The sequence below is a fragment of the Suncus etruscus genome, chromosome 9, assembly GCF_024139225.1.
Source record: "Suncus etruscus isolate mSunEtr1 chromosome 9, mSunEtr1.pri.cur, whole genome shotgun sequence".
NCBI classification, from domain to species: Eukaryota; Metazoa; Chordata; class Mammalia; order Eulipotyphla; family Soricidae; genus Suncus; species Suncus etruscus.
The window spans coordinates 102,660,076-102,678,514 of record NC_064856.1 but is presented as its reverse complement, the minus strand read 5'-3'; the positions used below and the strand labels follow the sequence as shown (position 1 = coordinate 102,678,514).

At 38.3% G+C, this 18,439-nt stretch overlaps 1 protein-coding gene across 1 annotated transcript; it reads left to right on the top strand.

The window, feature by feature from the left end:
* Nucleotides 1-15,091: 15,091 nt before the first annotated feature.
* Nucleotides 15,092-17,371, top strand: MPEG1 (macrophage expressed 1). The gene has a single exon (XM_049779617.1). It carries the CDS (start codon nt 15,108-15,110, stop codon nt 17,253-17,255), a length of 2,148 nt encoding a protein of 715 aa, XP_049635574.1. The 5' UTR covers nt 15,092-15,107; the 3' UTR covers nt 17,256-17,371.
* The last annotated feature ends 1,068 nt before the right edge of the window (nt 17,372-18,439 follow it).

The window sequence follows — 18,439 nt, the reverse complement described above, 5'->3', positions numbered from 1 at the left end:
CATGTATGCATTCTTTCCCATTCCACAACCAAAAATGGACTCCCCAGGGAGCACTACAAATAAATTTAGTGCAAATAAATTTAGTGTATGATCCATAATAGTACAACAATGACAGCAACTTTGCTTTTTTATATATTTACTCACTCAAAATAACACAAAGGGACAGAGAATTGTCTCAATTGACTGATGAATGGGCTTTGTATGCATAAGGCCAGTTTCAATCCCCAGCATGGCAGGATCTCCCGAAGCACTATTAGGAGCAATCCCTAAATATAGACCAGAGAGTGGCATTGCCAGTGTTGACTCTACTTCTCCCTCCAAAAAAAATGAGTAAAAAGTAATGACTACCTGTTATGTATTCAATAAATCAAGAAGTCAGGTGTTTGTTTTTTTAACAAAAAGGTCAGTTTTAGTTCCTCCCAAAAGGAATTTACAGTTCCCCAGAAGAGTAAAGCAAAACTTCTCTAAAATATGTAGAAACAAGTGTAAGCACATAAAAAATACATTTAAGCAGCAAAATTTGCTTCACCCAGAGAAACAAGTGTAAGAGGAGGGCAAATGAAACAGAAGGATTCAGAGTAGATCTGGGACTTACCAAGCAGATTGCAGTTAAATTGAAAAATTGTCAAGTCTTTTAGTTGACCCAACAAAACCTAAGTTTATCAAAACAGCCTATTGAAAAAGAAATTTAAGAAAATAATATTTACCAGATGTCCACCTGTCTCTTATCTATAATTCACTGGTGCTTGTGGTATGTGAAGCACATCTTTTGTATTTCTCAGTTCTGTGTTCCAGCTCAACTACTAAAACAACTACTAGAACTACTAGATCTACTATGACAAAATACTGGAGTTGCCATATTGCACACCCAATCTGTACTCAAAAGTAAAGACATCAATTTCCATTGAGTCCAACATGGTTAGTTTCCAGATAGAATCTAGGATGTTCAGTTACATTTTAATTTGAGATTAGCAACAACTGTTTTTCTTTATATCTATAAACTCCAAATATTACCTGCCATCCTTACACAGAAAAGAGTAATTATTTGTTTGAAACTTTTTTGGTTTTTTGTTTTGTTTTGGTTTTTGTTTTGGTTTTTGGATCACACCTGGCAGGGCTTAGTGGTTACTCCTGGCTCTACGCTCAGAAATTGCTCCTGGCAGGCTCCAGGGACCATATGGGATGCCAGGATTTGAACCACAGTCCTTCTTCATGCTATCTCTACGGCCCCTATTTGAAATTTAATCTTGTTTAAGCATCATCTTGTTGTAGTTGAGCATTGGAATTATGTATTGGGTAGACACTATGACATCCCAGGTCTTCCTGGGGAAGAACAAGTGACTATAGAGGAGAAAGAATGGGGCATCCCCCAAAACTATTCAGAAATGAATTAGTTTAGGAGGTTATGACAAAAAGGAAAAAAAAAAAGAAATAGAAGTAGGCACACAAATTAGTCTGATACAACCTAGACATGTGGAATTAAGAGAGCCCTTCAGGGAGAAATTATGCTTAAACTAAACTATGAAGATTAGCAAGGATCCTCCTGGAGAGCCCAAGGTATAGTCTAATCTAAATAAACAGCACCCACAGCTGTTAGGAGCACTTGACATAGCACTTCAGGTTAAAGTTATTTGCCTTCAGCTTTATTTTGGCCTGTATCTTAAAAGATGATTTTTTTAAAGATAATGTCTTTATTTAAGCACTATGATTACAAACATGATTGTAGTTCAGTTTCAGTCATAAAAAGAACACCCTTCACCAGTGCGATATTCCCATCACCAATATCCCCAACTCCCTCCTCCTCCGAGACAGGCATTCTACTTCTCTCACTCATTGACATTGTCATGATAGTTGTTAGTGTGGTTATTTCTCTAACTGCACTCATAACTTTCTGTGCTGAGCTTCATAGAGTGAGCCGGTGCTTCCAGCCCTCATCTCTATTGATTCTAAACATTATTATAATAATGTCTTCAAAAGATGATTCTTAAATTTTACTTTGCCTTTACAATGCCATTTAATGAATATTGTCAGTATTTTATAACACATTCAAATTCATGGCTAGATTGAAATTGAGAAAAACCTGTTACTCTCCTAGAATACCTTAAATCTGGTCTCACAGTTACCATGAAGAGAGTAGGGGATGAGTTGAGGAAATGTTTCTGAATCTCAACTTTCTAAAATTCCCCCAAAGAAGATCTACACTTGTGAAGGGCATTGTACATTGCATGATTGAATCTCCATCATGCCTAACTTTGTATTTGGGGAAATTAAAACTAACTCTATTATGAATAACCTTGTAAACACAGGGTTTAAATAAAGTAATTATAAGAAAAATTAAGTGACACTAGAAGCCAAAAAACAGTGTAATAAAAATTGAAAGAATGATTTATCTCCTAGAACCTTAAAAAAAAAATTAAAAAGCACTTAAGAAAATTTCCCTAAAAAAGATAGGAGAGATAAAGAGAAAAGCCAAAGGGGTCAGTTTTCTTTCTAAGGAAGCTGTGTGATTAATTAGACCCTTTACTAGATATCATTCTTATTCATTCTACAAACAAGTTGTAAAGCTATATTTTAGAAAAAGAAGTTATAACTATTTCAAGGTCTCTGTTCAAGGTATTGGTTAGTTTAGAATATTTGCTATCCTATTGCCCTACTCAACTTAGAAATGGCCTCTCACCATCACCAAAGAGAGGAGATTGTTGCCATAAACAATTTCTACTCAAAATAACAAGCAGGACAATTACTGCCCTCTTAAGTAGCTGTAGAAATTCAATAGTGTCCCAAATGCCTCAAGACTGAGGACTGCAATGAAAGGGGCCCATTCTTAGCAAAGATATGAAGAAGTTGGGAAGGATGTTAGAAGGGAGATCTCAACATTATTTAGTATTACATTTAACAGAAAATAACATCCAAGACTCTTTGAGAGGGCCTTCTCTCTGTAAGGCTTAGATAAAAACACATTCACCTCATTGGAATCAAGGGAATCTAGCCACAAATTTCTTTTCTTTCAACAAAAAAGTAAAATTTATTGCCTGTGTATGATACATGTCGATTGAAAAAGAAACATTTTGTTAAGCTACTTTTTTTATTATATCCATTCCAAATACCATGAATGACATTTTTCTAATGAAAATAAATGTCTCAATTTTAGTAGAATACATTATGATGGTATATTTATGCATAGAAATGTAAAAAATACCATTCATAATCTCACTACCAAAGCTACTTAATTAACATTTGGCTGGAAGTCCTTTTAGTTTTTTTGTTGAGTGTAAAATACCGTGACAAAATACACAACACAATATTTATCTCTTAACATTTTGTTCTAGGGGTCCTCAAACTTTTTAAACAGGGGGCCAGTTCACTGTCCCTCAGACCATTGGAGGGTCTGACTATAGTAAAAACAAAACTTATAAACAAATAAAACTTATAAACTTATGCACACTGCATATATCTTATTTTGCAATGAAGAAACAAAACAGATACAAATACAATATGTGGCTCATGGGCCATAGTTTGAGGACCACTGCATGTCGTATGTCCACCACCAATATCATCATGCTCTTTTCCTGCAAGCAGGTCACAGGAACTCAGGCAGGTTTGTCCTGAGGAACCCTGTGGTATTTTTTTTTGTAAAATGCAGGAACATATGACTCATCGTTGGGTAAATGTGTTGAGCCATTGGGGTTTTGCCTGCACACTTGGGTCTCATGTCTGTCTTCCCCTGTTAGCACCGTGGTAGAATTTTCCATATAGACTGCATTTGATTTCTTTTTTCATTTGATTCTCAGAAGCCCGTTTGAAATAAAACATTATTTATTTGTATTATACTTCTCAAATCTTTCAAAAACCCAAATTTTTTCATGTATTAATGGGAAATGTTAGTTTTTATCTATAAAGACTAAATTAAAATGAGGATCTGCATAAAGTATTGGGCTATTTCCTGGACTGTATTTATTTTGGGCTTGGGACCACATCTGTTGTCATTCTGAGTTTTACAAAGCTTCTTTTTGTAGTCAGGCTTCTCAAGGCTTTTGTGGTCAAGCTTTTTAAGGCTTATTTTGTAGTCAAGGTTCACTTCTGGTGGACTCGAGACCATAAGAGGTGCCAGGGATCAAACCCAGGTCAACTGAATGCAAGACAAATGACCTACCTGCTGTACTATTGCTGTAATATTTAATACTATTAAAAGCCCTTAATAAATAGTAGATGGCATCTTAGGAAAGATTGGAATTCTGCAAATAATCATTTGCTTGGTTTTGGTTCTAACTTAATACACATTGCTAATTCCTTTTCTCACAAATAAGTTTAAAGTTGGTAAGTCACCAGTCTAAGATACATGCACAATAAGTTTTATAGTCTGGAGCAGCTTTTTCCCTTAATCTCTGCTATTTTTTTTCACTCATGTCCCAGCATATATTTTTTCCCCTTTTCTTTGAGGTACTGTGTTTACAGTCATGTTCAAGTGGGGTTTTATGCATATGAAGTCTGTACTTCCCAACTTAACACCCTCCACAAGCTGTCTGCTTCCCCCCATCTTTGTCTAAATGCTGACAACACCCAACCCATGGAACGCTCAGTTCATAAAGCAGATTTCAGGTCTAGCACATGTTTTAAAGTATAATTGTACTCTCTATCCATTGAACAATAATTACTCATTGCTCCCTCCACCACCCATTTAAATGTTATTTCATTTTTCTGCTCTATAAATTTACCTATTTTAGCTACTTCATGTTAATTTAATCATAAAATATTTGTCATGTTATGTTATGTCCCTCCAACCCAAATTTGACTTGATGCTGGGATAAAATGATTTTAGGTATGTGAATTCTCACCAATTTCTAATGTAAGCTGAATCTCTCTAAAGGCTAAATGGATTGTCTTGGTCAATCATTCCTATCACCTGGGATCCTGTAAGCCTTGCAATATTTTATATTTATTAATTTGTTCAGTTAATCTATCTAATAAATATGTATTGATCACCTAGTAGATGTCAGGAACACTTCAAGGAAAGGCAGTTACTATTATGTAGTAATTTTATGAAAATACTGAAATACTTTTTTCTTACCAACTAACATGTTTTCCAAGCTTACCAGTGTCCTGTCCACTATAATTAATGTCCTAGAAAACCTAAAATTTCACATTATATGAAAATAAATAATTGACCTATCAGAAAAGTAACCGTATCTTAGGAAAGTAGTCTCTATCTATATGTGTTAGTTAGCAAACAAAATAGATATATTTAAGCCCTCACTGGACTTTCGAGCACAAACCCAACTACCTTCTCAGTTGTAAAAATTGTGAGAGCACAAAATCAAGAATTGGATGCTAGAGGTCCAAACTGATACTTTGAGCTTATTTGAAGCAAGAATATTCTAAGAATCAGGCTGGAGAGATAGCATGGAGGTAAGCATTTGCCTTGCATGCAGAAGGAACGTGGTTCGAATTCTGGCATTCCATATGGTCTCTCAAGCCACCAGGAGTGATTTCTGAGCATAGAGCCAGGAGTAACCCCTGAGCATTGCCAGGTGTGACCCAAAAACCAAAATAACAATAATAATAATAATAATAATAATAATAATAATAATAAAGAAATAAATAAAAGAATATTCTAAGATTCAGAACTGTCCAAAGGCGAGAGGTTAAGAGTTACCTGCACTGAAGTAGAAGACCTTGGAAGAACACTTTTAACAACTGTATTGGAAAAGGATCAAGCATTATCTAGATCTATAATTCTATGATTGTAAATTAGAATCCAGAAAACTTTATATTTCAGGTCAAACCCAGCCTTTATTATTATAAATAAAGATTGTTGGAACACAATTCCAAACCTGTAATGCATTTATATATTATCTACTTTAGCACTATAGTAGCAGAAATGAATAGTTGCTTCAAAAACCATTGAGTTGCAAAACCTAAGTACTAATCAGCTGAGCTTTTAGAGAAACGGTTTACCCACTTTGTTGCAAAAGATTGCTAGAATGAATTCTTTGAAAAAGCAATCAGTCTCTTTCAATTTACCTGTGTTATTAATCCAGACAGCATCACTACCAGATTGCTATCATTAAGCAGAACCATGCTCTTGGAATATTAGTAATCCTTCTGAATCAATATGAATTTGTATGTTGTCAATTGGACGACCAGAGGAAAATCAAGTTCCTGAGATGTTACAATTTGTTTTTCCTACCATTCCCATTCTGGAAAGACTACCACAGAGACTAACTGGAAAGTAATTTTAATAAATTTGAAAGCATATATATATATATATATATATATTTACATATATATGCATATATAAACACTGAGCTCTTACTTGAACATCTAAAACTTTACATAAATAATTGCATATGCAGTGAATCTTTAACAATTGAATATATTACATAAAGGTTTTGTTTGTGCTATTCTGTTGAGTAGATGGAGGCTGAGGGAACTTGCCCCAAAGTGATTTCTGGAGACAGAATGTTTTCTCTATTTAAATTCTAAAACTTCTATTTTACATCTAAATTATGTATGTATAATATATCTATATTATATATCAGTTGATATATATTGATATTTTATAACAGTTGATTAATAATGGAAAAAGGATAAAGTCTAGAGGTTGAATAGACCCATACTCCAGCCAGTCAGTGCTCTTAATTTCATTAGTTTTCCTTGATAGTTTACTAATATAAAACAATTTAGTTTTTAAATATGTATAAGTGTCATATATTATTACTTTAGCTTTAGCTATGTAGCATATTTGTTCTATATTTGTATATACTGTGACATGATCATCACAATAAGTCTAGGTAACATTTATCACTGTGAATGTTTACAATAAAAATCTTTGTTTATGTGAGAATTTTAAGATATAAGTTCTTGACAATTTTTATATATACAATAGAGCAATATTAAAAGTAATTACCAAGCTGTCTGTTATAGTCAAATATGCTAAACATTTTATAACTGAAAATTCATTCCTATTAGCTCACTTTATTTGTTTTACCAACCTCCTCTTTCCACCTCTAGCAACCACAACCCTACATAATTTTGTTTTTAGTGTATTTTGTTCTTGTTGAAGAAGACACATATAAGTGAGATTATCCTATCTTTCTCTGTTTTATTTTACTTAAACATAGATGCATGCTATTTTTTAAATAGCATGAAATATTAAAATAGCTGAAAGTTGGGCCCAAAGAGATAGCACAGTGGCGTTTGCCTTGCAAGCAGCCAATCCAGGACCAAAGGTGGTTGGTTCGAATCCCGGTGTCCTATATGGTCCCCTGTGCCTGCCAGGAGCTATTTCTGAGCAGACAGGCAGGAGTAACCCCTGCACACCGCTGGGTGTGGCCCAAAAACCAATAAACAAAAAAGCTGAAAGTTGCAAGAGAGCTCTCTTTTATGAATAGTATTTCATTGTGGATATAAACCAGATTTTATTTATTTATTTAGCTTTGTGCCAAAGCCAGTAATTCTTAGGGTTTACCCCAGGCTTTGAGCTTAGTAATGATTTCTGGTGGTATGCAAACGACCATATGAGGTTCTCTGAACTGAACCTGGGTAAGCTGCATGCCGTGTAAATGCCCTACTCATTGTACTCTTCAGCCGCCATACTTGATTTGTTATACATAAAATGAATACTTAGACTATTCCTAGTTTTTGATTATTGTAATTAATGGTGCAGTAAATATAGTGAAATCTTTGCAAATTAGTATTTTTATTTCTTCAGATCAATACCCAGAAATTGAAGTACTGAATTATATGATAGCTATAGATTTTGATATTTTGAAAAGCATTCATCCATATTTCTTTACATATCATCTTTAGCCATTTCCATTCTTATCAATAAGGGCTCTCTTTCTCCACATCCTCACAAATACTTGTTATTTCTTATCTTCTGGACAATAGCAATTCTAACAGAAGATAGCACCTTGTTATATTTTTTATTTGCCTCTCCCTGATCATAGAGATGCTGAGTGCCTTTTCACATCCCTGTTGCTGATAAGTATATCATTGAAAAAATATCTATACATAAATATATTTTTCTTTTCCTGCTTGTTTTTATCACTCCGGAGAAACCTGTGTTCTCTCTCAAACGTGCATTTCTTTCTTTCTCTCCTTTCACATTTTTCTAAGTAAATTTTACTCAATTAAACTATTTTGCATAACAAAAATAGGTAAATCTGAAAGGAATATATTTTTTGTGTGGTTTTGGGCCACATCCAGTGACACTCCAGGATTAATCCTGGCTATGAGCTCAGAAATTGCTCCTGACTTGGGGGACCATATGGGAAGCCAGGGAATCAAACTGATGTCTGTCCTAGATCAGTGCTTGCAAGGCAAACACCCTACCACTTTTGTCACTGGTCTGGTCCTTGCAAAGAATACTTTGATACGAGATAATACAGCAGGTAGAGTGTTTACCTTGCATGTGGCAGACCCAGATTCAGTCTTCAGTCGTCATACCAAGAGTAATTCCTGAGTGTAAAGGCAGGAGTAATACCTGAGAATTGCTGAATATATGCAAGGGTATGAGAGAGAGAGAGAGAGAGAGAGAGAGAGAGAGAGAGAGAGAGAGAGAGAGAAGGAGAGAGAGAGAGAAGGAGAAGGAGGAGGAGGAGGAGGAGGAGGATGAAAAGGTTAATAGCAAAGGAAATAAAATGTGTTGGGAAACTAAAATTCTGATCTAATTTTTATGGGGCTATGCAAGATTTCAAACAGACTTTCTGTTTTTACCCACAAGATTAAGAGGATCCAAGTGTTCTTATTTTTGTGGTTGGAAAACAAACAATTCCCATGAGAAAAAAAGAGTCCAGTTCAGAGAGGGTGAAACTGACAAAGATATTCTCAAAACATTATATTAGGAAAATGGACCAGAGAGATGGCATGGAGGTGGGGTGTTTGCCTTGCATGCAGAAGGATGGTGTTTCGAATCCCAGAGTCTCATATAGTCCCCTGAGCCTGCCAGGAGCGATTTCTGAGTGTAGAGCCAGGAGTAACCCCTGAGCGCTGCCAAGTGTGACCCAAACAAACAAACAAACAAAACTATTATATTAAGAATTTACTATTTGGGGGGCCGGAGAGATAGCATGGAGGTAAGGCATTTGCCTTTCATGCAGAAGGTCATCAGTTCGAATCCCGGCGTCCCATATGGTCCCCCGTGCTTGCCAGGAGCAATTTCTGAGCATGGAGCCAGGAGTAACCCCTGAGCACAGCCGGGTGAGACCCAAAAACCAAAAAAAAAAAAAAGAATTTACTATTTGGAAAGTAATGAAAAGGTTCTTCTTTGCTCATTGATACCTCCCATGTTTTCCAGAACCAAATTAATTTTATTATTATTTTTATTATTATTACTTTTTTTTCTCTTTCCTCCAAACAGAACCACACAACTTGAATCATCTTGCTCTGCCTCACAAATGGAGGGGGAAATAACGGAGGTTACCAAGACCAAATAATTACATGAACATCAAATAGAAATTAAAAAAAGGTTCAAACTTAAGCATCACATCCAAAGCTAATGACAACAGAATCGATACCCAATTCACAACATACTAGACACAGAGAGGACCACATATAATAACAGCTTGGGGGTTAAAAGAGGGGGATATGGGATGCATGCTGGAAAGAGGGGTGGAGGGAGGACAATATTAGTGGTGGGTACGCCCCTGATTCATTATCACTATATACCTAAAATATTACTGTGAAAGATTTGTAATCCACTTTGATTAAAATAATAAAAAATAGATAAAAGAAATAAAATAAAATTGCATAGTTAAAAAAAAGCCACTCTCTGATCTATTTTGCAATGATTCAACTATTTTAAACTGGTTTCCTGAATTCCTGTTTTAAACAGAAAGGAAAGGCATGGTCCCCAAAAATGGCTCCATTCCCCATTCCAAACCACAGGTGAAATGCAGAAGTACTTGGAAACATCTACATCAACTCTGTGCCCACACAGAACTAAAGTCCAATCTTCAGTCATATTTGGTTCTGTATGAGACGATGTTGGAAGGTTATAGGTGCTTATACTGACAAGGAAAGCAGAAAACAGTCATGGGACTTCCTTGGGCCTCTTTTTAGAGGAAGTGAAATTATTCTGACAAAACAGTTGCCTTTTTTCTTCTTCTAAAGACCAAAATTCAATATTTAAATACAAACCCTTAAGTCTGGCCATCTGGAGAGTTTATGCACGTACACCATGCATTTCAGTAAGGGCACCCAGTGAAAGAAATTGTGGTGTGCAGAGGAAAGCAAGAAGCAATGAAATAAATTTAGTTCAAACTCTGGGGTTGCTTCTTTCCATTCTAAGTAAGTGATTTCTGCCAATTATGTGCAAGTTTAACTGGAGTTGAAATTCCTATCAAGTTCACTTCTCTCTTCATTGTTTCCCTATGAATTGAAAAGAGGAAATTATATAAGAAATCCAGAAGTGATTTCTTTCCCTTCTTGTCTAAATCAAATATTGTTGGTTATTTTCCTGAGTAAAAATCTAATAATTACCAGGACTCATATCTATATTTAGTACTAAGAAGATGCTCTATAAATATTTGCCAAATCAGTGAATATTAGCAGTTAAAAATTTTTTTAAAAAGAGATAGCATGGAGGTAAGGTGTTTGCCTTTCATGCAGAAGGACGGTGGTTCAAATCCTGGCATCCCAGATGGTCTCCTGTGCCTGCCAGGGGTGACTTCTGAGCATAGAGCCAGGGGTAACCCCTGAGCACTGCCGGGTGTGACCCAAAAAACAAACAAACAAACAAACATAAAGTAAAAGAAATGATTAAATAACTGATCAAACTTAGCCATCAGTGACTTGATGACATTTCTTTGTTGCATATATCTGTGCATAATTAAAATTATGCAGAAATATATATCATGGTTTTTACTTTATGGCATAAAACTACAATTTTAAATGGTTTGAATTTATTTATATTTATATTTATTTTTATTTGTTAAAAGATAAAACAAGTTGTCCTGTAGATGTCACATAGTTTTAGATTGCTTAATTTTGTTCTATTTGATGGTGTTTTGCTTTGGGGGGCCATACCCAGCAGTGCTCAGGGGTTATTCTTCACTTTCCATTCAGGAATTACTCCTGGCAGTACTCAGGGGAAAATATAGGATGTTGAAGTCAAATCCAGGTCAGCCTTGTACAGCAGCCCTACCTGCTACTGTACTATCTCTCTGGCCCCATATCTTGGTGAACTCTTTTAGCTACTATCGATATGTTATTATTTTATTTGGGAACCACGTTCTGTGTACTCAAGGCTTACTCCTGGCCTTATTCTCCCAGGTATTATTCCTGTCCTGTTAGAGAACCATAAAGGGTGTGAGGGATGGAACCAAAATCAGCTACCTGTAAGACAGGTGCTTTACCCTCTGTATTATGTCTCTGACCTTTACTGTCCATTTCTTTCTTTAATACATGTAAAGATGAAAGCTACTCTCACCCTCATAAAGTAGAAAACCTAGAATTATCAACACTTCCCTCTTGTATTTTCATGGCAAGGAGTGAGATCTCAGAAAACTCTATTAACAAAGTGGAACAATGAATAGGAAATTGTCAGCATGCCTCCAAAATGGTAGAAGGGATGCTCTAATTCTGATGCATAAACCCTGAAAATTGTTGAAGAAAAGTATATGGCAATTTTGAGAAATATTAGAAGAACTGATGAGCATTCAGACCATATAATATATATTTTTAATTCATAGATCATTCTATAATCTTATAATTTTATAAACTTATAGATAGTGGATGTAATAAAAGGTAACCAGGATTTTTCTATTCAAGTGCAAACTGAACAGTGCTTAATAATAAATTCCTCTTCAGTGTAAGTTAATTTCCCAAAACAGAATAATTAAGTCATGCATAGACCCCAAATTTCTATTGCCAGGTTTACAATATCATCAAAATTTTAATAAATGAAACTCAAACTTGATACTGAGCAACCAGTTCTATTATTTTATTTTTTTTTATTTTTTATTTTTTTTGGTTTTTGGGCCACACCCGGTAACGCTCAGGGGTTACTCCTGGGTATGCGCTCAGAAGTCGCTCCTGGCTTGGGGGACCATATGGGACACCGGGGGATCGAACCGCGGTCCGTCCAAGGCTAGCGCAGGCAAGGCAGGCACCTTACCTTTAGCGCCACCGCCCGGCCCTCAGTTCTATTATTTTAAAACCACATCTACCCAGGATGTCTATGGTAATATTGTGTAGTGATATTCACAAATTGAAACTTGACTTTCCATCTCATACTTTTCTGATGCACAGTATAATTACAAAATCCATGAGGTACAATTGAGAGTTTAATTAATTCCCATGCATTTCCTGGCATGTATTAAGGTGCACTTAGTTGTTCCCCCAAAATTAACAAAGTTGGGGGCCAGAGTGGGAGCACAGTTCTAGCGCATTTGCCTTGCATGCGGCTAACCCAGGAAGGACTCGAATTCGATCTCCAGCATCTCATATGGTCTACCAAACAGGAATTATTTCTGAGTGAGGAGCCAAAAGTAAGCTATGAGCACCTCTAGATGTGCCCTCTCCCTCAAAACCAAAATAAACCAAAATGAACTGAATTGGATTTTGATAGAACTAGATAAATCTTCTACATTCTAGAGTTGACTAAGCCTAATACAAGCATTTAAAAGGAAAAAAACCTTGAATTACCTCCCCCTGGTGCTGTAATAAATAGTTGTTTTAAATATACGAGAAGAAGGTCAGGTGTATGAGCTGACATGGCATGCACAAGATCCAAAGTTTATACCCTGGCACTGCAAATCTCCCTCACTAGAATAACAGAGTGTATGTAGTTTTATTCACCCTCTATTTCAAGGCCAATCATTGAAAACTTTACTCCTAGGTAGAGTACCACTGGAATTAACTGTTAAAAATAACAATAGAAAACCTAGTGATAGCACAATGGGTAGGGAGTTTGCCTGGCTTGCGGCCAACCTGGGTTCAATCCCTAGCATCCCATATGGTCCCCCAAGTCTGCCAGAAGTGATTTCTGAGTGCAGATCCAGGCTAAACCCTGAGCTCCTCTGGGTATGGACCAAAACAAACTAACAAAAAAACAACAACCACAATAATAATAAGGGACCTGATCACCATATGCTCCCCTGAATCCTGCCAAGAGTGATGCCTAAGCACAGAGCCAAGAATATGCCTTTATCACCATTGAGTATTGATGTAATGGCAGTTGGACTTAGAAGCCCCTTGAATAATCCTACTCTAATGACAGTTGGACATGGATAAGACCCCTGGACATGCTCCTTGGACATGCCCTCTTGTCCTGCCAGGTATAAAGGCAAAATCTTGGACCATTGTGGGGCAGGCAGCACCTGATGGCTCACAGGGTGCTGGAGATAAAACATCGTTGAGATGCTGCCTTCTTTGTATCTATCCCTTTATATTTCTTTCTTGAACCTGGGCCTTGAACTAGCCACCTCTGGCCACAGTTATTAATTCTCTCTCTCTCTCCCTCTCTCTGTCTCTGTCTCTATCTCTGTCTCTGTCTCCCTGTCTCTCTGTCTTTCTGTCTCTCTGTCTTTCTGTCTCTCTGTCTTTCTGTCTCTCTGTCTTTCTGTCTCTCTCTCCTCTCTCTCCTCTCTCTCTCTCTCTCTCTCTCTCTCCTCTCTCTCTCTCTCTCTTTCTGTCTCTCTCTCCCAGCAGACATACCCCATGGGCTCCTGAAAACCTTGCAACCTCTGGCCCTGGTAGCCTCAGGCCTCTGCAGCCCTGGCAGACTTTGGTCCTTGCAACTCTGCAGCAGCTAAGCAGCAGGAGGACTTGCAGTTTACCACAGTGACTGCAAGGAGGAATTCCCTAAAATTCTACAAATTTCTACAAAATATTGGGGTGAACCAAAAAATTGATAACAATAATAATTTTTATAAAAATATAAGTAATGTAAAGCTCATTGGATTTTTATGTTCCTATGAATATATACATCTATATATAGAGAAAAATTAAAAGTATAACAACTACCAATTCATCTTCTATCACAAACACACACACTCGCAGAGCATATATATGTGTATTGGCCTATGTCTGGTCTTGGAAAATCAAAATCTAGAATATATATTGTGGATTTTTTCTTTTCTTTTTTTGTTTGTTTGTTTTGTTTTGATTTGGTTTGGTTTGGTTTTGGGCCACACCCAGTAACACTCGGGGGTTACTCCTGGGTTTGCATACAGAAATCGCTCCTGGCTTGGGGGACCATATGAGATGCCTGGGATCAAACCGCAGTCCATCCTAGGTCAGCCACATGCAAGGCAAACACCCTACCGCTGCACCACCGCTCCAGAGTCAAGGGTTTTCTCTTTTCTTAAGCATTTCTTTCTGAATAAAAATGCATGATACTTTGCCTTCATGCTGCATGTAGACTTGGATTCTCAGAGTATCACAAGCAGAATCCTCTCTGGCTATCTATACTCTGCTGCCCAAACAATACTCTCCAAAACTGGGTAGAGCTTATCAAAATGAAACTGCATAGCAGCTAGTCCAAGATTTTTGTTCCTTTTATGTGCTAGGACAACCTCTACCACAGGTAAAGGAGAAATCCAGGCTTCTGCTTTACTGCTAGCCTGGGAAGGGAAGAAACAGGATATTAGTAAGATTGATGCTGCCTTTTCATTTGCATTTACAGTAAAAGGAAACTGGAAATACAGCCCCAATAGAGAGAATAGAAAAATGTGTGAATCATTAAGCTTCAGAAAGCAAATGAAAATCAAAATGAAACCAGAAAGTTTCCATGAAGGAAACCTAAAGCATGTGTTCACTTTTTCTCAATGTCCCCCCATGCCGACAACTGCAGCAGAGTCGTCTTAGAGCAGGGTAGTTAAGGAAGGGAGCAGTTCGTTAGTTAATTTGGTAAGAGTACAGAACTGTATTTGCATGGCAAGTCCAATGTGACTTTTTTTTGAAGTCACGAAGCACTACATATTGCAATCAGTTCTCATTTCCTCATTTTGTTAAATGAAATCAACCAAAGGAGGAACCAGAAACTTTAGGAGAACTGCTAAATTGTGTGCTTCAAGCAACTGCTTTCTTTCCCATTCTGTTTATTTGAATTGAGTTTGCTGGCTGCTTCTTAGGGCTGGTGCTTGGCCAGGGCTGTCTGAGCCATGAACGGCCTCAGAGAGTTCATCCTCTGCTGGGCTTGTGCAGCCTGGGCTACAGTGGATTCATCCCTAGTAAAAACAGATCAGGAAGGATTCCAGAAATGCAAGGATGCCTTGAATCTACCAACTCTAGAAGTCTTGCCTGGAGGAGGCTGGGATAACCTGAGAAATGTGGAGGTGGGACGCGTGTTGGCCTTGACATACACCAACTGCAGGACCACAGAAGATGGACAATATATCATCCCCGATGAGGTCTTCACCATTCCCCAGAAACAGAGTAATTTGGACATAAACTCGGAAATCCTGGAGTCCTGGACCAATTACCAGAGCAGCACCTCCAACTCCATCAATTTGGAGCTCTCCCTCTTTTCCAAAGTCAACGGCAAGTTCTCTTTTGATTTTCAGAGGATGAAGACTCTTCAAGTGAGAGACCAAGCCATCACTACCCGGGTCCAAGTTAGAAATCTGGTCTACACCGTCAAAATGAAGCCAGCTTCAGAACTAAGTTGGAGGTTTAAGAATGAGCTACTGAGTATCTCTGAGCGTCTGGAAAGCAACCAGACTCGGATGGCAACCTACTTGGCAGAACTCCTGGTTCTCAACTATGGCACTCACATCACTACCAGTGTGGATGCTGGCGCTGCCCTCATTCAAGAGGACCACATCAGAAGCTCTTTCCTGCAGGACAGCCAAAGCAATGTTATTACAGCCTCTGCCGGAACTGCCTTCCTAAACATCGTGAACTTTAAATTTGAGGATAAGTATGTCTCACAGAATATCTTCGTCAAGAACTACCTCTCCAACCGAACCAACTCCAGGGTGCGAAGCATTGGAGGGGTGCCTTTTTACCCAGGCATTACCCTCCAGACCTGGCAACAAGGCATCACCAATCATCTGGTGGCCATAGACCGAGCTGGTCTGCCTCTGTATTTCTTCATTAACCCCGATATGTTGCCTGATTTGCCAGGGCCCTTGGTCAAGAAATTGTCTAAGACAGTAGAAGCTGCTGTGAGGCGCTATTATTTCTTCAATACCTACCCTGGGTGCACAGATGCCAGCTCACCCAACTTCAACTTTCAAGCCAACACCGATGATGGCTCTTGTGAGGGAAAAATGACCAACTTCTCCTTCGGTGGAGTGTATCAGGAATGCACCCAGTTGTCAGGGAATGACATGGTCCAACTCTGCCAAAAATTGCTGCAGAAGAACCCACTCACTGGTGACTTCTCCTGCCCCTCTGGTTACTCCCCGACCCACCTATTGTCTCAGACCCATGAGGAAGGTTACAACCACTTGGAGTGTCACCGTAAATGTACCCTCCGCATCTTCTGCAAGACAGTATGTGAGGATGTGTTCCGGGTGGCAAAAGCTGAATTTCGGGCTTTCTGGTGTGTGGCTAGTGGACAAGTCCCTGAAAATTCTGGGCTACTGTTTGGGGGTCTCTTCAGTGGGAAGAGCATCAACCCTTTGACAAATGCCCAGTCGTGCCCCACTGGCTATTTCCCACTGACTCTCTTTCAAAGCCTCAAGGTATGTGTCTCTCAGGACTATGAGTTAGGAAGCAAGTTTTCTGTCCCATTTGGTGGCTTCTTTAGCTGTGCCATTGGGAACCCTTTGGTAGCTAGTGCTTCATCCAAAGAGTTAGGGGCACCATTTCCCAAAAAGTGTCCTGGGGGCTTTAGCCAACACCTCGCACTCATCAGTGATGGATGCCAAGTGTCTTACTGTGTCAAAGCTGGACTCTTCGCGGCACAGTCTTTGCCTCCTGCCAGGCTCCCCCCATATACCCAGCCACCCCTTATGAGTCAGGCTGCCACCAACACAGTCCTGGTGACAAATCCAGACACTGCAAACTCCTGGATTAAGGACTCGAAGACCCACTACTGGAGGCTGGGAGAGCCTTTGGAGCTGCGTCGGGCCATGAGGGATTTCCAGGAGGATGGCAGTGGACTGTCAGGAGGAGCATCCGTTGGAGTTTCCATCGGCATCATCACTGGCCTGGCAGCGGCCATTGCATTGGCTATCTACAGCTTCCGTAAATACAAGAAGAAGGACTATCAGGAAATCAAGGAGGAAAGGGAAAATTTGACTCCCAGCATGGTGGCAGTCAAAGACAGCCCTGAGGAAGAGCAGGGGAAGAGTCCAGTCTAAATCTCTCCAGGGAGACCCTCTAATCTACCTCCAGAGCTACAAGTTTCTCTTTCATTTCTTCTCTTCTTCAGTTCTCCTAGGAACTGAAGTGACCATTGCAACAAAAAAGCAAGTACAACTCTTGGGTTTCTTGAGGCATCTAGGTCAGAGCTACAAAGAAAAAGTTGGGGGTTGGGATGAGAGAGCAATTGTGACTTTTTCAGGAAAAAAAATCATCCCGGGAACTGGAACTTGATTGGGAGAGTCATTTTATATGTGTGGCATTAATTACAATCTTCTGGATTTGTGTGCATAGAAGAGGGGAGGGGAAAAGCTGACATTGTGTTTGAAGACTTCGCTTTTCATCTGAGGAGGGTTATGGTCTTCACTTCACATGCTATAAAAATGTCTGGATTTAAATATTACTCTCCCTGTATTTTGCTTTTTGGGGGTGTGCATGTGTTTAATAATCCTGGAGGCTGAGGTACCCCCAGAAGTCACAGAAAGTCCTTTAGCTATTTCTTTCATTAGTGAAGCCTTTGTTTTTTGAGGGCTGTGTCGCTTCCTTGAATTATCTCCACCACATCATCTGAAACAAATATTACCTTCCCCAAGTTCAATTTCCCCAACTTTTCTAAACATTTACTACTTCACTTAAGCAGTAATTAACTTAGACTTTGAATAAATGTTGGACCATTCTCTGAGAATATTTTAACTTAACAACTTATTTTATATCAAGGAAGAAGAGATGATTTGGAAATGGTAGTATGTGAAGAATAGGTCAAATTAGCCAAGATTCTAATGCTCAGGGAAAATTGGAATGATTACAGATCAACACCTTGTTTCTTCCTCTTAAATCATTCCAGATATAACAAGGAATAAGTGGCTGGCTTGAAGAATTAAGTTAAGGAGTAGAGTAATAACTCTTTTCTCTTCCATAAGCTTTACTTTACCATTAATCAACACACACACACACACACACATTCTACATTCCAACAGGAACTCTGTATTTTTCTAGGGGTGGAAGGCATGAAAAAAAAAGTCCAAGAATGCCCACACCTCAGTATGACTTCCTCCCTAAGACCTAAACTGAGTAGAAAACTCCAATTATATATTCTGCCTTAACTTCCCTTCCCTTCACCAGGAAGAGACTTGACATGATTAAAGTCATGTTTTAAAATGAAATGCAAAAGAAATCCAGACCA

Coding starts and splice junctions, on each gene's coding strand:
- MPEG1 (XM_049779617.1), top strand. CDS start 15,108: ATGAACGGCCTCAGAGAGTTCATCCTCTGCTGGGCTTGTGCAGCCTGG.